The sequence below is a fragment of the Corvus hawaiiensis genome, chromosome 11 (genome assembly GCF_020740725.1).
Source record: "Corvus hawaiiensis isolate bCorHaw1 chromosome 11, bCorHaw1.pri.cur, whole genome shotgun sequence".
Classification (NCBI taxonomy): domain Eukaryota; kingdom Metazoa; phylum Chordata; class Aves; order Passeriformes; family Corvidae; genus Corvus; species Corvus hawaiiensis.
This window is the reverse complement of record NC_063223.1, coordinates 8318115-8337028: the sequence shown is the minus strand read 5'-3', so window position 1 is coordinate 8337028 and position 18914 is coordinate 8318115. Positions and strand designations below refer to the sequence as shown.

General features: G+C 42.6%; 1 protein-coding gene across 2 annotated transcripts in view; it reads right to left on the bottom strand.

Moving 5' to 3' along the window:
- Window positions 1-13682: 13682 nt before the first annotated feature.
- SUCLG2 (succinate-CoA ligase GDP-forming subunit beta) overlaps window positions 13683-18914 on the bottom strand; it is a 114076-nt gene continuing 108844 nt past the window's right edge. For both annotated transcript variants that reach the window (XM_048315765.1, XM_048315766.1), the window contains one exon: window positions 13683-15631. In XM_048315765.1, coding sequence (XP_048171722.1) covers window positions 15516-15631 — 116 coding nt within the window. In that variant the 3' untranslated portion in view covers window positions 13683-15515. The remainder of the gene's footprint in view (window positions 15632-18914) is intronic.

Here is an 18914-nt window from a genome sequence, read left to right as displayed (position 1 = left end):
GCTGGAACTCATGGATGGAGTCTGGATGTGGCTGGGATGGACCCACAGCTGCTTTTTAAAGCAAAGTGTAAATACCACAGCATGCTTCAGAATCAAGCCCTGTACATGCCAGAAGTGGTACTGCATTCCAGGGATATTTTGCTGAAATCTCCAGAACAGAAAATTGCTATTTTCTACTATAAAATTCAAAATTCTAGCCTGTTTTTGCAAGCTGCAATTCCCAGCTATTCAAATTCATGCCTTTTACCCATTGCTGCAGTATTTTACTGAGAGCTTATGTACTTGTAACTGCTCTATATCATCCAACTGTTCGGATTTGGTTTGGGCTAGAAATTACATGTGCGTATAATAAGACATAATCCTGGTTTGAAAGACGCAGACAGATAAACGGTAGGGTACAAAACTCCAAAGTGGAACTGTTGCATACAGTTTATATATTTCACACAGGTCCTCCAGAAGCTACCCAGCTGGAAATGCAAACATCAAACCTGGAGATGACTTTTCAAAACACAGACCAAAGAGAATGAGTAATTTGCCAAAGACATACAGGGAACTTGCAAGAGCACTCAGAATGGGAGCACAATACCTCAAGTGAAATTTAAAATGCTTGTCCTACAGCTCTCCCTGGTACAACACTACACAGCTGTTTCTCTGCTCTCTTTCTTAGGTATCTCACTCCTTCTTCTTAAATATCTTTTAATAACATTAAAAAGAAATAACAGATAAGCAGGTGCTTCTATTTATGAGTAGGAAACTTTCTAAGAAGCTCAGAAGAACAAAAAAAGTAATGTGTGTTCCCAGGCACAGTAAGATTTCTGAGCAAGCCTTTTTTATTATTCAATTTAAGCACAAGTAAAATATATAGCTATTTCAGATTTGGTTCCTCTCTGAAACATGCCTTGTAGAACAATGTTTCTCTCCCCCTGTAATTCTGACTCCACAACACCAATTTTATTTGCCAAGCCTGGCAAACAATGATCTATCCATCCATGTCATGCATATTATGTCAAATTTATTATGACAGCTTTCCAGCATATTTCCAGTCAAGGTTTCATTCTTCTTACAGATTCTGCAAATGAGCAACAGTTTTAGTTGCAAATGCCTCCCCATGAGGCAGCACTCCTGACAATAGAGCAGAACTTGCTGTATTTCTTGCAGAATTGTGACACCTATACAACCAATCATTGTGACACACTGCTGAGAAACACCGTTTTGCTCTGCGGTTGATATATTCCCAACTCAAAATGAACAGGAGGAATACTGGGAGTCATTCAAGCCTTGATTAGTACTTGACTAGATCAAGCATACATTTTCATGTCCTGATAGGAGAAGACAACCCAAAGAATTAGCTGCCCACAGCCAAGGCCCTGAACCCTGGGAGAGATTTGACCACAGAACAAATGACGTATATGGAAACATGAATATTGAACATGCACGGAGCAAACTGTGGAGCAGAGAGAGCTGCAAGATGTTCTTGACAAATGGTGGTAGTGCTAATGAGTGTCTGGACTAAACAGTTCTGTTCCTTTTTTGTTGGAAAGCACTTAGAGCTTTACATTAGCTCTGACCCAGCAAAGCTCTAACACCTGCTTAGAGTGAGGCTCGCTGACTCACATGCAGGTAGATAAACAAACTGGGGTTTGGGCAGGAAAATGCCCTGCCTGATTGTCCCAGCTGGCAGAGCAAGCACCCAATGCCAGTGGAACATTATTTTCAATCAGGAAATGGAGTCCAGTCCCTGCTTTGCAAATTCTTAGCTATGAAACACTGCAGAGAGCAGCTCTGAGCTGCACTGGGAATAACAGAACTGTCACAGCAGGCTCCCAAACACTTAGTGTCTTCTCCTCCCTGCTCACAGCACTTCTTCCCTTTTTGTGCCCAGGAAACCCAGCCATGGGTTACCTCTCCTTTGGTTTTGCCTGCAGAGGAGCCTTGAACCAGCCCTGGGCACTCCTGTCCACTGAATGCTGCTGGACAGCTGTGTCCAGGCAAAGGAACAATGTTTGGGAAAATCTGTTTTTGCTTTTGCCGAAGGATTTCCCAATCCTTTCAACTCTGCAAATCTCACAGTCCATGCAAATTGTAGCAGCCCTGGAATTTCTGTTGGCAGAGGTACAACAGGGGGCTGAATTCTTGGGAGCATTATTATCCATTCCATTCTCTGCTGCTCTGACAATGTGTCTCAGGAAGAGCACAGAAATGCTGCATTTTAGCATCAGACCCAGAGAAGAGGATTAATGTGATTAGTCATAAATGGACCAAGAAAAACTCATTTTGGAGTTTAGAGGAGTTATATTGGAGAACTTGCAAGTGCAAAGATATTAAGCATCAAATAACTATTTAACCCAGCATGCCAACACTATTCTTCTTTGGAAGTTTATACCAGAAACTGAAAAAAGCTGGATTTAAATGGCTGTCAGAGAAAGTGAAAGGCTTCACAGCTCTAAAGGTTTGAAGAAAATAAATGCAACCACTAAGGGTATTTTTTAAATCATGGAAAAAATGACATTGAATAAGCTAACAATGGTGAATTTCATACAGCAATAAATAGCAATATCACTCTTCAGCCCTGGGTTTTACAAAAGAAACCAATGTCATTTTGCAGACAGCAAACTGAGGTACAAAGAAATAAAAAGGGGTTTTGTCCTGGTACCCCAGGAGACCAGCTGGGAGCCATGAACAAAAGGCAGGTCTCCTGCACAGCATCCAGTGCCTTTCCTGTGAGCAACTCTGCCCATCCACACAGCTTTGTATCTGATGATGATGCTCAAGAGCACAGCAGAGCTCAGGTCTGAAGGGGCTGAGCTCCTTCCCTGCCATGGCAGTGGGGTGAGCCCATGAGCTCTGGTCCCACTCCAGCTAGAATCCCTCCCTCATCAGGGCTGGCACGCAGGATAAACCACTCAAGAGCTGACAAAGGCTAATTCTCAGCCACAGGGCAGCACTAATTTTATCTTCCAAATCCCAGTCATCTCAGGATCTGGCCCAGATTTTCAGCTCCCTGGGAGAGTCACTGAGCCCTGTGGATGTGCTTTCAGGGATGGCAGAGCACATGGAGTGCACACACCTTAAACCATGAGGGGGACTCCCACCAGGTCAGATCACCCAGCACTGAGCCAGGGGTGCAGCTTACCAGAATCAGTTCTCCAGCAAAAATAGTGCCAGGGTTTAATCCTGAAGCAGCAGTGCTGGGTGACAGCTCTGAGAACCGGGTCCAGGGGGACAAGGTGCTCTTCCAGGTGGTGCGAGCAATAAACTCCTCTGCAGGTCCCGGTTACAATACAGCTGAAGTAGGTGAAAATCTAATAAACCCCTCAGAGATAAAAATGAACTAAAAAACCCCATCAGCACCTATCCATCGTTGTTCAGGGAACACAACTTCTCCCTTCCATCTTTGCTTACAGCAAAGCACATGCTTAAGTGGTTTCCTGCTGCGGGATGTCTTTGCTGAGCCGGGGCCCGCAGGAGCCATTGATCATTTCCACGGGTAAACAACCTTGTTTTTCACCAAGCAGAGAATACACGGATGCAAAGATGCAGGCTGTGAACTAGAGGGTTTTGCAGCCAGCAAATTCAGGGAATAGCTTTAGCATAAAATTAAAAAGAAAAATAAGGAAAGAAAAATTTTGACCCCACCTCTCTCTGAAATCCCTTGGAACCCAACAACTTCTTTTCCAATAAAGGACACAGAGAAGCTTCCAAAATGTAACAGCACATCTTGAGTACAATTCATGCATCCAAAGTCTCTTTATCGAAGCAGAACAACAGCAACAGCAAAAAATTCCAGGAAAGAAAATAGGCATTGGCTCTACCACAGGAAAACTCAGGTTTTGTCATATGAATCAATCAAAACCAGGACAACATTCCTTTGGTTTCAGTATAAACTCTTATTTCTTAACTTTCAGTGAATAACATCCATTCCAAATGGCCATTTATCTTCAACTGCAAAAATAAATCTTCAACCACAGTACTTCGAGTGAAGATTATTGTCCTCAGAGGGGAAAAACAAGTCCCTTTTCCAGTCACCTGTGAGTAAAACACTTTGCTTCCTAATTCTAGAAAGGACTCTACTGAGCAGAAGGCTACCTGTGGCTGCCAGGTCATGGATTTCAGGTGGTTTAGGGTTAGTTTTTTGGTTTTATTTTTTGGGGGTTTTTTTGGTTGTTTTTTTTTTTTTTTATTATTATTATATTTAATTTTTGGCCTCTAAATGTGGTGGTATGTAAAAGATCAACATTTCTAATTAAAACTCCCATTAATGGAAAATTAAATAATTCCAGGGTCAGGAATGATCATTAATTTGCTGAATATAACCAGGATCATTCAAAATATTCTCAGTTTCTGAAACAGTGGAGAATTCTTGGCCCTTCACATGATCTGCCTCTAGTGGGATTTTTCTTTTTTTAAAAATTTCTCCAGATTTTCATATTTTTGGATATTTCCAAGACTGACCAACACTACCCAAAGTATGAGAGCTACAGGAAATCAAGGCCAAAGAAAATCGATTAAATCAATGTTTTCATATAGATTTTTTTTTTCCTTCAGCTTCAGTGAAAGCAGCAGATTGACCTCTCACTTCATCCACCACTGAGTGTTTAAGAGACCATCCGGAATTTAACAAGCCAAGTGCTGTATTTATCCCATAATTAAAAGCTGCCCTTCCCTGAGGGCACTCCCTTCCCACTTCCTTGAGCACATAAATTTTTTTGAAAATACATATTGAGATGTTCTCTTAAATCTCCTTTAAAAGTGTCCCCATATGTCACTGTGTGCAAATCTCTCATATCCTAGGGAAAGGATGCAGCTGTGTTTCGGTTATCCCTTGTTACACCAAAATTGCAATGTGTTTAAACAGCAAAGCAGTGTGATTTTGTTTCACATGGAAACTGGAACCTGTGCTACTGGAAATTGGAACCACAGCATTATGGACAGGAATTTGACTTATTCTTCCTGTTGGTGCCACCTCCCCTTTTCTCTTGTGGAGGTGGGGCAAATATGGAGATCAGAAAAAAACCCAGCGAGAAGTAAAAATAGAAAAAAAATACCTCAAGTTTCTTGAAATAGATTCTGCCTTGCTTTGGGCTGGTTTTGATTGGCTTCTGTATAATTAGCTCTTGCTCACAGTTTCTGTGATAATTGCACTCTCTATTAATTGAGCATATATTGTACTCCATGCAGTCAGCAAGTGATGAAGCTGTCAGTATTTTGTTAGCTATTACACTGCCTGATTCTTATGAGCTGTTCGATATTGGTAACAAATTAGCCAATTTATACGTCATAAATAAGATTCAAAAGCCCTGCTTTATCAGCTGGAGAGAAAAATACTGTTATCTTGGTTGACAAAATGCTTCTACTAAGATTCCAAGTGCCTTTTGGCAGGAATTCATCAGAGCAGATGTATTCCTTCTATCAGGCACCATTTGGTTCAATTATTCTTAATGTTTAATGGCAGAATAATTGAACCAAATGGTAATATATACCCTCATAAAATACTTTCATCAAATGCCTTAATTGCTGGATGTCTATAACTGCAATGTCTGAGTGCTTTATTTTGCTTATTGACACTTGACAGACCATGATGTTAATACATTACTTTCATAAATCTCTTGATGAGCTTTATCAGAGGTGAGCACTAAACCCACGGAAACAGGTTCTCCACTGGTAAGTGGGCTGGGGAACTGAAACAAACAGAGGGAAAAGCGAAGTGACACAAAGCTGCTTTCTCACAATCCCGGACACTCCTGTGCAGCCGCTCTGCAGGAGGAGGAAGGATGAGGGTGGCCATGCCTGTTCTGTGCTTTCAAAACCTGTTCCAGACATCTTCCCCCTTGCTAGGGAGCATCTTGGTCTAAACAGCAAAGCAGTTTCTTGTTTTCTACTTACTGAGCATTTAAGTGCTTGTGCTCAGAAAGTTCTTCCTTTGGGAGGCTAAATCTCCCAAAACTGACAAGAGCTGTGACAACGATAACGTGGGGTCTGACCCATCCTCCATGGAATTGGCAGAGCCTAAGGATGAAAACAATGGTTCAACACACTCCTGACCCTCCCTTGGCAATCTGGAATGCCTAGACAAAAGCAGCAGGAGGATGCCAGGAGTGGGGTGAGCAGGAAGGAGATGCGGAGCCAAGGGAGAAGTTGCAGGGAGGGGGTGAATATTTGCACTCCCTGCTGTACACAGGGAATAAACATCTGTAACTAAGGAATAATCATAATAGGAAGGAATGGTTTACAGGTCAGGGGGAAGACTTACAAAGCAGAAGGGGATCTGTGGCTCCCCAAGGCACTGCCTGGCTTTAGTGTTGCATGTTTGGCTACTGCTGGGTACAATGGTGGTCACTGATCAGGGCTCCTCGCTGCCAGGCAAAGGATGCAACAATCCAGAAATGGCCAGAAGACAGCGAGGAGATGAAGCCACTTTCTCCCTGCGTCTGGGAAGTTCCCAGGCTATCAATAGCAACAGATTTCAATATTAAACTGAGGTAAGGGAAAAGCACAGAAAGGCCTGCCAGTGTTACAGATCCATGTCCTCATCTCCACACCACCCCGATCAATGCAGGTACTGGACCTGGACACGCTTATGCAGGCAGGTGCCCTCCCAGTTTGTGCCAAAACAGAGAGTGCCCAGGAGGACAGAGCAGCAGAGAAAACCAGGAAAACTGAGTCCCTCCCAGGTCCCCAAAGAGCCCCACTCTGCTGAGACACCTGCTTCAACTGCAGACACCGAGCAAACATGAATGTGGTGCAAAATCCCTTGTGAAGGATTCTGCTGGGGATTCTGAGAGGATTAAACAGAGCAGAAGGAAGGGAAAGATGCATTTTCAAAGCTTCTCAATTAGTTTCTAATTGCTGGTCCCCAGCCAGTCTGGAGATGCAGGGAAGGGAGGGGAACCAAGGGGCCACAGCAGCTCCTCCCAGCCCAGAGTTCACCCAGTGGCAGCAGATCAGAACCACCAGGGCTGCGAGGGCAGCCTTCACCCTGCACACTGCTTGTGCTTTAGGCCTGAGAAATGAAACATTACAGTAAATACAGGATGTATTTACTAATTTTCTTTTACCAGTCTGGGGTTTCTTTTGCCTTTTCTGGGGAAAGACAGAATGGAAGGAAGATTGAAGGGGTGAAGTCTCTGGAAAAATCCTACCTGTTGAAGTTTTCTTTATGGTATGGCATTTATGTATACTACAAGAAAAAGCCCCTTCCAGTGCCTAAAGGAGGCCACACGAAAGAGAAATGGAACTATTCATCAGGGAGTATAGGTTTTAAACACAAAGATGGTGAATTTAGATTAGACATTGGGAAGAAATTCTTCCCTGTGAGGGTGGGGAGGTCCTGGCACAGGTTGCCCAGAGAAACTGTGTCTGCCCCATCCCTGGAAGTGTTCAAGGCCAGCCTGGATGATGCTTTGAGCAACCTGGTCTAGTGGAAGGTGGCTGGCGGGGAAGGTTTGACTGGATGGTCTTTGAAGGTTCTTTCCAAACCAAATCATTTTGTGATTCTGTAAATGGGAGTTACTGCAAACCATTAAAGCAGCACCTGCTCTTGAGTAGCCACATGAATGTTTCATTGTGATTCACATATCCTGAGTTAGGGATGGGGATCCTGGGACATCACAGAAACATTACACAGCTCTGTCCTGAAGGCTGGAAGTGATACAGGCACTTTCTTAATCACCTGCTTTTAATACCCATCCTAGAAGAGACTCGAACACAGGGTGTGTGTGGTTCTGTCACACCAGTAACAGATGGCAGGACAAAGGGAACCCTACATGAAAGTCCCGCAAATGTGGGTTTTCCTGCTGTTGCTGCATTTTCAGATCTTTGAAAGATCTGGAAGCAACTGGGGAAGAACTTAAGCTGTGACATGAAAAAGCTCAGGCTTAATCATGAAGCCTGGAAATCAATCATTAGAAGGAGGCACTGCTCTGGCAGAGCCCTCTGTGTCCTTTCAAAGTGAGCCCTTTTCGAAGGGCAGCCTCATAACATGGAGATGGGAATTTCCCAACATGAAAATCCAATGCAGCTGTCACGCAGAGCAAGCCAGCCAGGTTCAGCAGATGGAGCATGACAGCGAGAATCCTTCAGGTTCAAGAGCAGCAATTTCTACAATGAATATAATCCAGATGATGGTGGCGAAAAGATCAAGATGGCTTCTGTTAAGGAAATCAATAGGACTGAAGCTCTAGGGCTGAGTTGGGCACATGGAGAACTGACAGTGACACTACTCTGCTCTTGCTCTCAACAGTTTTGTCTTGATGAGGAAGCACTCGGCATTCTGGACACTGGAATGAGAACAGCGTTGTCCTGCTCCCACCATGGTAAACACAGAAAAAAGATTCATTCTTTTACAAGTGACATTCTGCATGTCTGAGAAAATTTGCTTTCTGCTCTGAGTATTCTCTGAAGCGAATGTTAGGACTGACTGCCAGATGTTCAGCAGACAAACTGTGGAGGTGTGTTATGTCAAGCATTCCACCAGGGCTACAATATGATAGGTATGAAAAGTCAAATGCGAAATAATGTATTGCTTCATTTTCCCTGTGTTTTGCACATACTTGTTTGGAGCACAACTCAAAAGGGATTAACATCTTTGTGTCACATTCCTCCTTCTGTACGATATGGGAAAATCACTTGGGAAAACAGCAGAAAAAGCCTCTTGCACTGAGGGCTTTCCAACACTTCGGGAATACAAGATTTAGGCTGAGCAGTTCTAATCAATGAAGTTGAACTTCAGTGAATGGACAGAGTTAAGAAAGTCCAAGAGAAATACTGGGAATTTGTCTGACTTTGTATTAATACTGGTTTCTTTGGGCAAGCCCTAATAATTTCTACTGACATCAGAAAGGAATGCTACAACCAGAATTCCTAAAAGGCCCCCTTTTTTTTAATGTCCGCCTCAAAAATGTAAAAAAAAAAGGGGCAGAGAGAAAATCACCCCATCAGCTTCTCTGTAAGGAAAAAGGAGGGACAAGTCCACAGCTCATCTTGCCCAAACATCTCCAGGAGCTCCTTGCATAGAGCTGCCGACACCAACCCGCTTCCCTGGCACCCATTTCAGGGGCAAGTCAGGACATCCTAACGACCTATGCAGGGTCAGAGGGTTTTAGGCCTGACATCTGTTGATGATAAAGAAAAGATTTACATCTTCCTAGTAAAGTTTGAGTTTGTCTGTGCATGGCACAGACGCCATAAGGGCAGGACAGTGCTGGTCTGCATTTGCCATGCCAAGCCCATCTTCCCCAGTGCTGGTGGCAGAGGGAGGATGAGCCCTTTGATGTTCAGTGGCAGCACTGCTGGGCTCCTCTTGAAAGGCAGCAGTCCCTCCACAGCTGCAGGGGGCTGCTTGCTCAGGAATGGCTCCCCCCAGCCCAGGATATTACAGCAGTGGGTGATCAGCTCCACGCTGCTGCCAATACCCTTTGAATGAGGCCTCCGGTCCCACGCTGCTGGGCCACAAGGTTGGTTTTGCTAAGCAGGCAGCCAGGTAAGGCAGGGCACCAAATGCCATTTGCTTCCTGAACTGTGCTGCCCTCCAGGGTCAGGTCTTTTAATGGAAGCTCAAGGAAGGAGAGTTGTTACTGGGATTGAGCTGCTGAGTGTTGGCCCATGTTCAGTCATGGAGCCAAACAGAGCAGTGCCCCTGAAGTAAATGGCATTTTCTAACCCCCTTTACTTACCCATCTGTGAAACAAAGGAGGAACATCCCTCCTAAGGACTAGCTGCAATGCCCTTTCTTGCCTGTTATTTTTTGTTTCTGTTTTGGAGCAGCAGTCGGCACCTAGCTGTAAAGAGGCTGCCACATGCAATTACAGAGGGAAGCTCTTGAAGGACACAGTGCTGAAGCAGAGAGACATTTGAAATAAACTTAAAGGGAACAGCTTTGTTTAGCTGTGTGGCCTTTGGCTGCCCTGTAATTCTTTGTCGACTATAATAGAAAGATCAAATTTCTCATTTTCTCACCTCTGTATCTAGAGAAATGCAAAATTTCTTACACTTGATCTCTCTGAGCCCTCTTTTCCCAGATTTGCTTACCAATACTTTGTCACTGTCACCTCCTTGATGATGACCTGCTTGTATTCATCCATGCATTCAGAAGAGTTGCTCTGGTAAATACAAGGGCCCTAGTTTCCAAATCCCATCATGCTGCACATCCCAACAGCACTTAATTCATGGAGCAACCTATTTCTGTCAGTTGCTTCCTTCTCTTCAGTCTTGGCTATCCCTGTTAGATTTCATTACAAATTAGCATGGTTTTAATTGAGAATTGAGGGCCAATTCCCCCATCTTTGCAAACACAAGGAGATCCAGAATGAGGCATCTTCTGTACCAGGGACTGTTATCGTCACAGCATTGCTCTTACTTTCTCTGTCTTGATGAAGTGTCAGGACTCCAAGGACACAAGGAAGGCAGATGTGGGAAACCATCACAATTCCAATGTGGAGGATTTTCCTTGCAGGCAGAGTGAGGTACAGCAGACATGATAAGCAGAGCCCTGCCCAAGGCCCGGTGAGAATCCTCCTGCCATCCCCACCCAGTCCTGGGAGCTCCCCAGCTTTCTGCCCTCTGCCTGCCCATCAAGGCCACTTCATGCTTATGAAAGAGAATGTGGAAGGGGGAACTCAGTGGAAGCAGCCTGTGTCTATCCACACACCAGAATGGACATAGGTCCTGTCTCCAGCCTGACACTCATCCAAGATACACAAAAACCCTTTTTCCTCTTCAATGCTCTAAGTCCTATAGAAGAGGAATGGCCCCAGGACATGGGGAGTGCCATATGCTGTGCAATATTCCGCTGTCACTGTCCCTACACCACCCAGCACCCACCAACACAGGCAGAACAGAAATGCAGAAGGCCAAATTCCCTTATGCACTAGAGATCCTTCTGCAATCTGCTACAAGGTCTTGGATAAGTCAAATCTTATCTCGCAGCAATTGTCTGTGAGGAGTAACATGCAATAATCCATGTATACTTTTATTTTTAATCTTTAGCTGGTACTTTGTGAGACTGAACAAAGACACAGACGTGTTGAGGATTCTACCAAGGGTGCATCTGTCTCCAGATGAAAGGATCCTGACATCAAACTGACTGCGGCTGGGCTGGAAAAAGTTTTAAATCACTGCAATCAACACAAGTTTTGCACCAAAGTACAAACACACATGCCATGATTTCCTCTGGGTGACAGGCAAATCCTGTTACTCTACTTATGAATGGGCCTCATTAAGTAGGAAAAAAATTGTTGGTGCAACCTGCTCCTTTTTAAATTAAACATATTAAAGTTGATAGATACCCCTAATTCTCTGCTCAGCCTTTTATGCATTGCAATAACACTGCTCCCATTGTTACGGAAAGTCTTGAGTTTGCATAATCTGCTTTTCATTTCCCTGGCAGCTGCAGATCATTCTTGGTGACTAAATTAAAAACAGTTTCGTTCAAGAATTCACCAGATCTGTCCTCCTTTTTCCTCCCTGTACCTGTAAGTTAGGAAGGAAAAAAGAAAACAAAACCTTTCCAACAAGCATTAAATCCCATCAAATCAGGCTGGAAGGTCACCTCATCCATCCCTCTGCCCTGAGGCAAAAATCAACTCTCCTTAAGCCATCCCTGACAGATGCTCACCTAACTCTAAAAAAAAATCCATTGACGATTTCACAGCCCATCCCTTGGCTTACCTCATGCCTGCAAGTCTGACCTCAATGTCCCTTACCACAGCCAAAGCTCCTCACTGCTTGTCCTGTCCACACCGAACTTGGGGAGACTCTTTCTCCTTGCAGATGAGTATTTCTCCTCACTTTGAAGCAGACCTTAACATTGGTACCAAGCTTTCCCAGGCTTTTCACTCCTCTCATTTATTCCAAATATGTCTGTCTATAGCCTTGAAAACTCAGCCCTGTTTCAGAGCCCAGCACTCCAGGACAGGCAAGTCAAACACTCCTCAGCCCCTTCCTGCTCCTGCTTTAATTCCTGTCCTGCAGAAGTGAGTGGAGAGCACAGGAGACCGAGGTCTTTGTCACCCGGGACAGCAATGGACAGGCACTGAGAGAATTCCAGGATGGCTTTCAGGCTGGTGTGCACCACCTGCACCCTGCCACTGGCGCCAGACAGGCTGACCAGAGCATGCCCAGTTCCCAGGTGGGCAGCTGGATGCTCATACAACTCATTCAGCCCCAGGCCAGCCAGCCCAGCCACACGAACCCAGCAAAACCCAGTGGTGTGGGCTCAGCCAGTTTTGAGAACAGCACCACAAGCAGTGATGAAATACAGGAAGTGAGCTGTGTGGGTGGAAAAGTGGGGGGAAAACCCAGTAAGTTTAGAAGAGGAAGGGGAAAGAAGCTGGATGATAAATTGAAAAGTGCAGTGACCTGCTTTGCCCCACTTTGGCCATGCTAGAGCTGACCTTGACTGCAAAAGACACTCCAATTTCCTGAAAGGCAGCAAAAAGGAAAACAAGGAATGCAATCTCACAATTGGCTGAGGCTTACAGCAGCACTGAGAACTTGCATACTACATGTCATGTAATAAAGCCCTAAGCCTTGGAGGTTTGGGGATTTCTGTTAAGTTGACAGTTTTTGCTCTAGGACAGGGTTTGGCCACTGCCTGGCTCTGTGCACAGATTTCCTGGCTCTTCTAGCCCAGCAAGGCTGCTCAGTTCTGTGTTTTGGGCACCCTCAGCCAGTTCAGTGCTCAGCTCCCTGCACGAGAGAACCCTCCAGGCCAGCCTGACACACATCAACCAGCAGCTGCTCTTGTAGGTGCCCGACACCCCCAGGCACCAGGCACGGCTCAGCTCGGAGGGCAGGGCCCAGGCAGCCAGCCCTGCTTGGCATCTCATCCTGTGACTGATTTGCACTGACATGCTGTTCCAATCACAGCAATTCTGCATGATACCAGCTGCTTTGCCGGATGTAGGGGAGCACAGGCCTGACAAATAGGATAGTAAGTGCTCGTTAAGGACATTACTCCAGAACTCCCAGCTGTTACTATTTCGCTGTGAGAATTTAAAGGTATCTTGTTAAAGATGTAACACAATGTCAGCATTAACAGTTTCCTCCTGTTTTGCCTTCCAAAGTGTCCTGTCCTATGGAGTTTTATTAATACAGGTTGAAATTTCCAGATTTAAAGGCTAATTAAATCCCACTTAAAGCTTTCACAGAGGGGATTAGCTGGAACTTACCCACTGCTTATGCTGCTGTTTGGTTTGTGTGGGCAAAATGCAACTAAAAACACCTTTCCCAGGGAGACCAAAACCAACTTTGCACATTTGCACACTGAGAGAAACAATCCATACAAATAAAACAAACCAGTCCACAACACCACACCGAGCCTCTGGTTACAGCCAGTGCACAGTGCCTGAGAAATACCAAACCTTCAAAGATACCAAACCAGAGCTTAGGGAACTTTCCATATTACATCTGAAAAATAAAAATTATACTGTTCCATTCTGTATATGGCTTAAGAGGGATAAAGCTTGTATGTACTGTCATTAGCCTACATATAAGAAAAGACATACAGAGGTAAAAAGATCTACTTATTTAGATAAAAGGCACATACGTTGGAGTATAGAAATATCACCCAACTAAAACTAAATTCCAATGCATTTGATTTCACCCACCTGTCACAAAATGCTGAATGGAAGAGCGCAGGCAAATTAAACATTTTTCTATTTTATAGAAAGCACAGAGTCAATAAACATGTTCATTTTTACATTTATTTGACAAAATGGTGTACACAGATTAATCTTTGCAAAATAATAATTGTGTATGCACAGTGGATGGTTTGGAGATTAGAGTTAGGGACACAGTATGTGACAACATTGCACAAACAGTTCTTCCACAGAATCTTATCTTTCCAGTATTAAAATATATAAAATAGAGTGCAACTCTTGTATTTATTGTGGTGAGGTAAACATTTTTTCCTTCAGAGCAGTGTGGCTTTTACGTACCTTCAAGAAAGCTGCTAATGATACCCTTCTCCTTCATTCTGTCAATAACTACAGACCTAGTGGCATATTTATTGCTGTTCTAATGGTCACACATTTTTTCCTTGAGCAATATGTAGAGAAAGAAATGGAGAAGGAAAAACCTGCAGGAATTGATGATAGCAACCTATCAGCACTCTTTGTGTCGAGAGCCAAAGATTAGTGCAGATAATTTATTTTGAATGTAACAGTTTTAATGGAAATGTCAAGAAAACTTTATTTACGTTTTTCTAAGCAGAACATGATATTGATTAGAGCTGCTCAAAAAATCACAAGTAGGAATTTATTTCACAAAATTTTGCATCTCTGCCCATTTACAAGACCAGATCATGATATCCCCTCATTTGTTCACTGTTCAAATTTATTGATGATTTTCAGCACATAATTCCTGGGCAGAGAGAGATTTGTAGCAAGTTCTTTAGTTACACAAGCTCTTTAGTATTGCCTTCTGTTCCCTGAATGAACGATTTGTGTAACTAACAGCTTGAATTTTGACTGTTACAAAAGAGTATATAATCAAAATGAATCTTGGTCAATATCTGAGTACAGAAACTTAAGGGTTTCTTTTCTTATACATATTTTTACTGATGCCTGAGAAGCAAATACTTTAAAATTTGAAAAGTTCATTTGTGTTTTATTCCCAATAAATTAGAAATGGTTTTTGGAAGTTAAATCAACTGAAGAATTCTCCATGCTCCTGAGAGAAAACTGCTTCAGTTTTCTCATCTTTAAAACCTCACAGCAGTGACATTGCTACAAAAGAGGTTATCTTAAAAAGTTAGCAGCCATTTCCTTAGTGGCAGACACATCTTCCTGGAGCCCCCTGTATGGCACTGCTACATCTGAAAATACAGCAGGGCATTTCCAAAAACTAGGAAAGAAATGAATCACATTTCAATGGTTCATAGGCACAGTAAGAGTGGGAGGTCCTTTCACTACCAACTACTCAATCCCTTTTCCTATTGTGAGGTATCCATTGGCATCAACAAAAGAAAATAATCTTAAGGCAAAACCAGTGATTTCTAGAAAAAGAAAATAAACATCATTCATTTGAATAAAAACAGTATTGGAAGCACACCTTTTTACATTATTGCAAAAGTCCGTAAAAAATATAAACCCACTATTAGTTTGCTGACCCTTTACAATATAGAAACATGAATGAAAATATTGTGAATTAGGTGACCTAAATGTGTTCAGTTAAAGAACAATTGTGTTGACAGAAGTAAATAATTACTTATTTTGTCTTATCATGAGTTTATCAGTGACAATTTTGGAAGGAGAGACAAACAAGAGCTTTATGGAGTGAAGTATTACTTACTACAGTTGTGACTAACAAAATTACCAAAATTAGATACAGACATACGAGCTGTTCAAGATTGTAGCTGCGAAATTTCTGAAGCCCAACTTGCAAGCCTGAGTTGGCCGCGTATCTCCAATTAAGTCCACCAAGCCTGATGAGGAGAACTCCATTAAGCCTCTGAAATAACAGCAGGAATGATGCCTTGTGAAACACAAGTACTTTCCATGAGAATAATCTTCAAGGCGTTATTTTTTGGCCACACTTGCCACTGCCTTCTTTGCTGCATCCTCAAGGTCATTGGCAGATGTGATGGGGAGGCCACTTTCACTCAGAATACGCTGGGCTTCGTGGACATTTGTTCCTAAAAAAGAACACTGACTAGAATTAGTAATTAATATTAATGAATATTAATGAACATCTCCCAGCACATCTCTGAAAAATCAGATAATGCTTCAAACTACACATCATTTCAGTTTAGCAACAGATTAAACGAGTGCCTTAGACTGGGCTGAGAAGAAGGAGCTCGTAATTCCAATGACAATCGTGACAGACAATGCAATCTGATAATGGCACTTGTGTGCACAACAGGGGCTTTGTGAAGATTAGAGGGTCAATGCAGCATCCCCCAGAGTCAGCAGGAACATCCAACAAGAGCAGTGGATAATGGACCACATACCAGGCTCTATTAATGGCATTTATTAGCCACAATCAGTTACAGCTCATCAGTGAGTGAACAATAACTAAAATTCACCTGTGACAACTGAAAGCTGCAAAATGGGCTGTTGAAAGGCAAAGATTTGGGTAATCCTGAAAATATAATTGGGTTTAAGCTGCTCTTGAATATGCTTTTGCATTTTTCCTAAAAACAGGGAATACAAAGGTCTCTGAAGTATTCAGCATGACACCATTCCCTCCCCTCTGCTGCAGTATATTATTATAATCACAGAAACATTTAGGTTGGAAAAGACCCTTAAGATCTTTGAGTATGACTGGAAACCCAGCACTGCCAAGTCCACCAATAAACCCTGAGCACCACGTCCACCCCACCTCAAGGAGAATGTATGGTCACACAGCACAGGGGCTCCATTTTGCATGGAAAAAGCTCAACTTCAATCAATAGACTAAAGCACAGGGAAGGAAAAAAATCCAAAGCTGAAAAAGATATTTCAGGAAAATACATTTTCCCCACTTCTCAAACTTGTCTAAAAGACAAGAGCATCACCCTCCTGTTTACTCTATCTCATTCTTTTTGGAAAACTAAGACTAATAGAAAATCTGAATTCACCAGAGCTTTCCCAGCAAAGCCAAGTGAAACTTTTGATCACTGCTATGCTCTGCACCACAGAAGAACCTGGAGCCACATAGCCTACTGAGGAAGCAGAATCCACTTTGGGATCACACACTAGTCACAAGCACAAGGACCCAGAGCTGATCCTCTTTAAAATAATTTCTATCCTCCTTCTCCATGTCATGTTCCTTGTTCATTTGCCATGTCAAAATGCTTAATTACTTTGTAATTCCTAGACCTAGCAAAATGAATTTTAATTATATTTGGAGCTATATACTAATTACATCCTTAATTATTAACCAGGCAAGAGGCATACTCTTTACTGTGCAACTTCCAGAATGCTCATTTTAAAGGATGATTTTTTTTTTTCTTGGGCAGACTTCATAAAACATCTGAAATGGTACAACAGAAGCAGAGCATTTCAAAAGCCTGTTTCATCAGCATGCTCAAGTCAGGATTCCCACTCCTGGTGCTAAAAGGGACCAAAGACATCCCTATCACAGCACTTTGTGATGGGAGAGGCAGGAGTCAGGAAGAGGAATGTGGGACCCCATCTACTCCTTCTGCAAAGGCACTGGCAGCCCAGGTCATGCTTCCCCTTGTTGAGCAGAGGGACACGCTGTAGGGTTTGTGTAGGAAGGTCAAAGACATCTCAAATCTTTGACAGAAGGGGGATTTGGTTGCTCAGCAACACCCAGAACTGTACAGAACTTTTTCTACAGAAAAAAAATAATATTATGGGCAAAAAGAGAACATAATATTTGATTTTTGTTCAATCATCCTATATAACATAATGTGGAGGCTGCTACTTGTCAGCCCAGCACTGCACAGGGAAGGCAGGAGCCATTCCCAAGGTTCTCTTCTCTGTTGAGTCCCTCACATTCATACAGTGATTCCCAACAAGCCTTGAAGGTTTTGTCTTTTATTTAGATACAAGTGTGATAAACATTTGAAACAGTCGTGATTGTACTGATCGCTCAAATAGGATTCTACAAGACAAAGTGTTGTGAGGAGAAAAAAATGGAAAGAGGGAAATTTTCCTGGAAATTTTCCAACAGAGAAAAAATGTTGTGCTGTTTGTGATAGCCATGTATTTAAAACTAACTTTTGCTCTTCACTAAGTGGCCAATATTAATTTACTAACAGGTCAGAGAGGGAACAATATGTTGGATCTGTTCTGCACTGCATTGATTGCTCTCCACACCACTTGTCTAACATGCATTACAAAATCAATACAAAACACAGGCCCCTGAGAAGGGAGAGGGAGTTTATGCAGGGAAATGAAATGATGAAAGCTGAAAAAAAAAATTCTTACTGCAGTCAAAAGAGTATGAGTACATTTTGTATTTCTTAAATAAAACACTTTTATAGGCAGGCCATACAACTAAACACACTTTTCAGCAAGCATTTCCTTTGCTATAATTTTCTTTTTTTTTTAGTGATAGCCTTTTATCTCATTGTGATTAACTATTTTAGCTATGTGGAGAATATGGAAGTTATAATGAGCCTGCTAATAGCAGAGGTAAAAGATTTAAAATTAATCATTCAGAAAATGCTGGAAACATTTATGTATCTACAAAGAATACCATCTTGTTGCAACATGTTAAAAAAAACAAATAAAGAATCCCACTATTCCAGCATTAACCTCCTGCCACTGGATGGTGTCAGAGAACTGTAAACAGAATCCCATATCCAGGCTATCAGAATAATCTGCCCTTCACCTACCCTGCAGCCAACTGAGAAAAGATGAAAATTCACAGGGCTGGAGGCTGTGGGGCTTTTGTTGTTGCTGGGTTATATTGTTTGGGGTTTTTTTGTGTGTGTGTGGTTTTTTTTTAAACTGGATTCTATGAAGAGAATGGCTTTCTAATTAGAAAAAGAAGCTTTTGTCTTCTGACACATATTACTGTCAACAACACTCCATGGAAAACCTGGAAAGATGTAATTTTATCGGCATGTACCTTCAGGCTTTGTAATCTAAACATCCTCCTGCTGAAACCTGGGTTCTGGAACAAACTCTCAGTCTGTGTAAATGCAATCTCTCACATTTACACTTCTGTGGACCTGAAATCTCTGCTATCAGTAGCAAAGCAAATGTATTCAACTCATTACCAAAAAAATTCCAATAATAAATATTCTGTCTAAGCATGTCTCTACCAGAGGTAAGATCACACAAGCACACATTGTGAGAGGTTGAATGAAAATCAAACAAATAAAACACGCCCAGTCATACTCCATATGCAGAATTTGGATCCTTATTCACTTGCACTGTCATAAACCCATCAGGACCAGGCTAAATTACCACTGTGTAATGCTGATGGTCAGAGAGGATGCAGGATTCTGCAATGCAATTTCT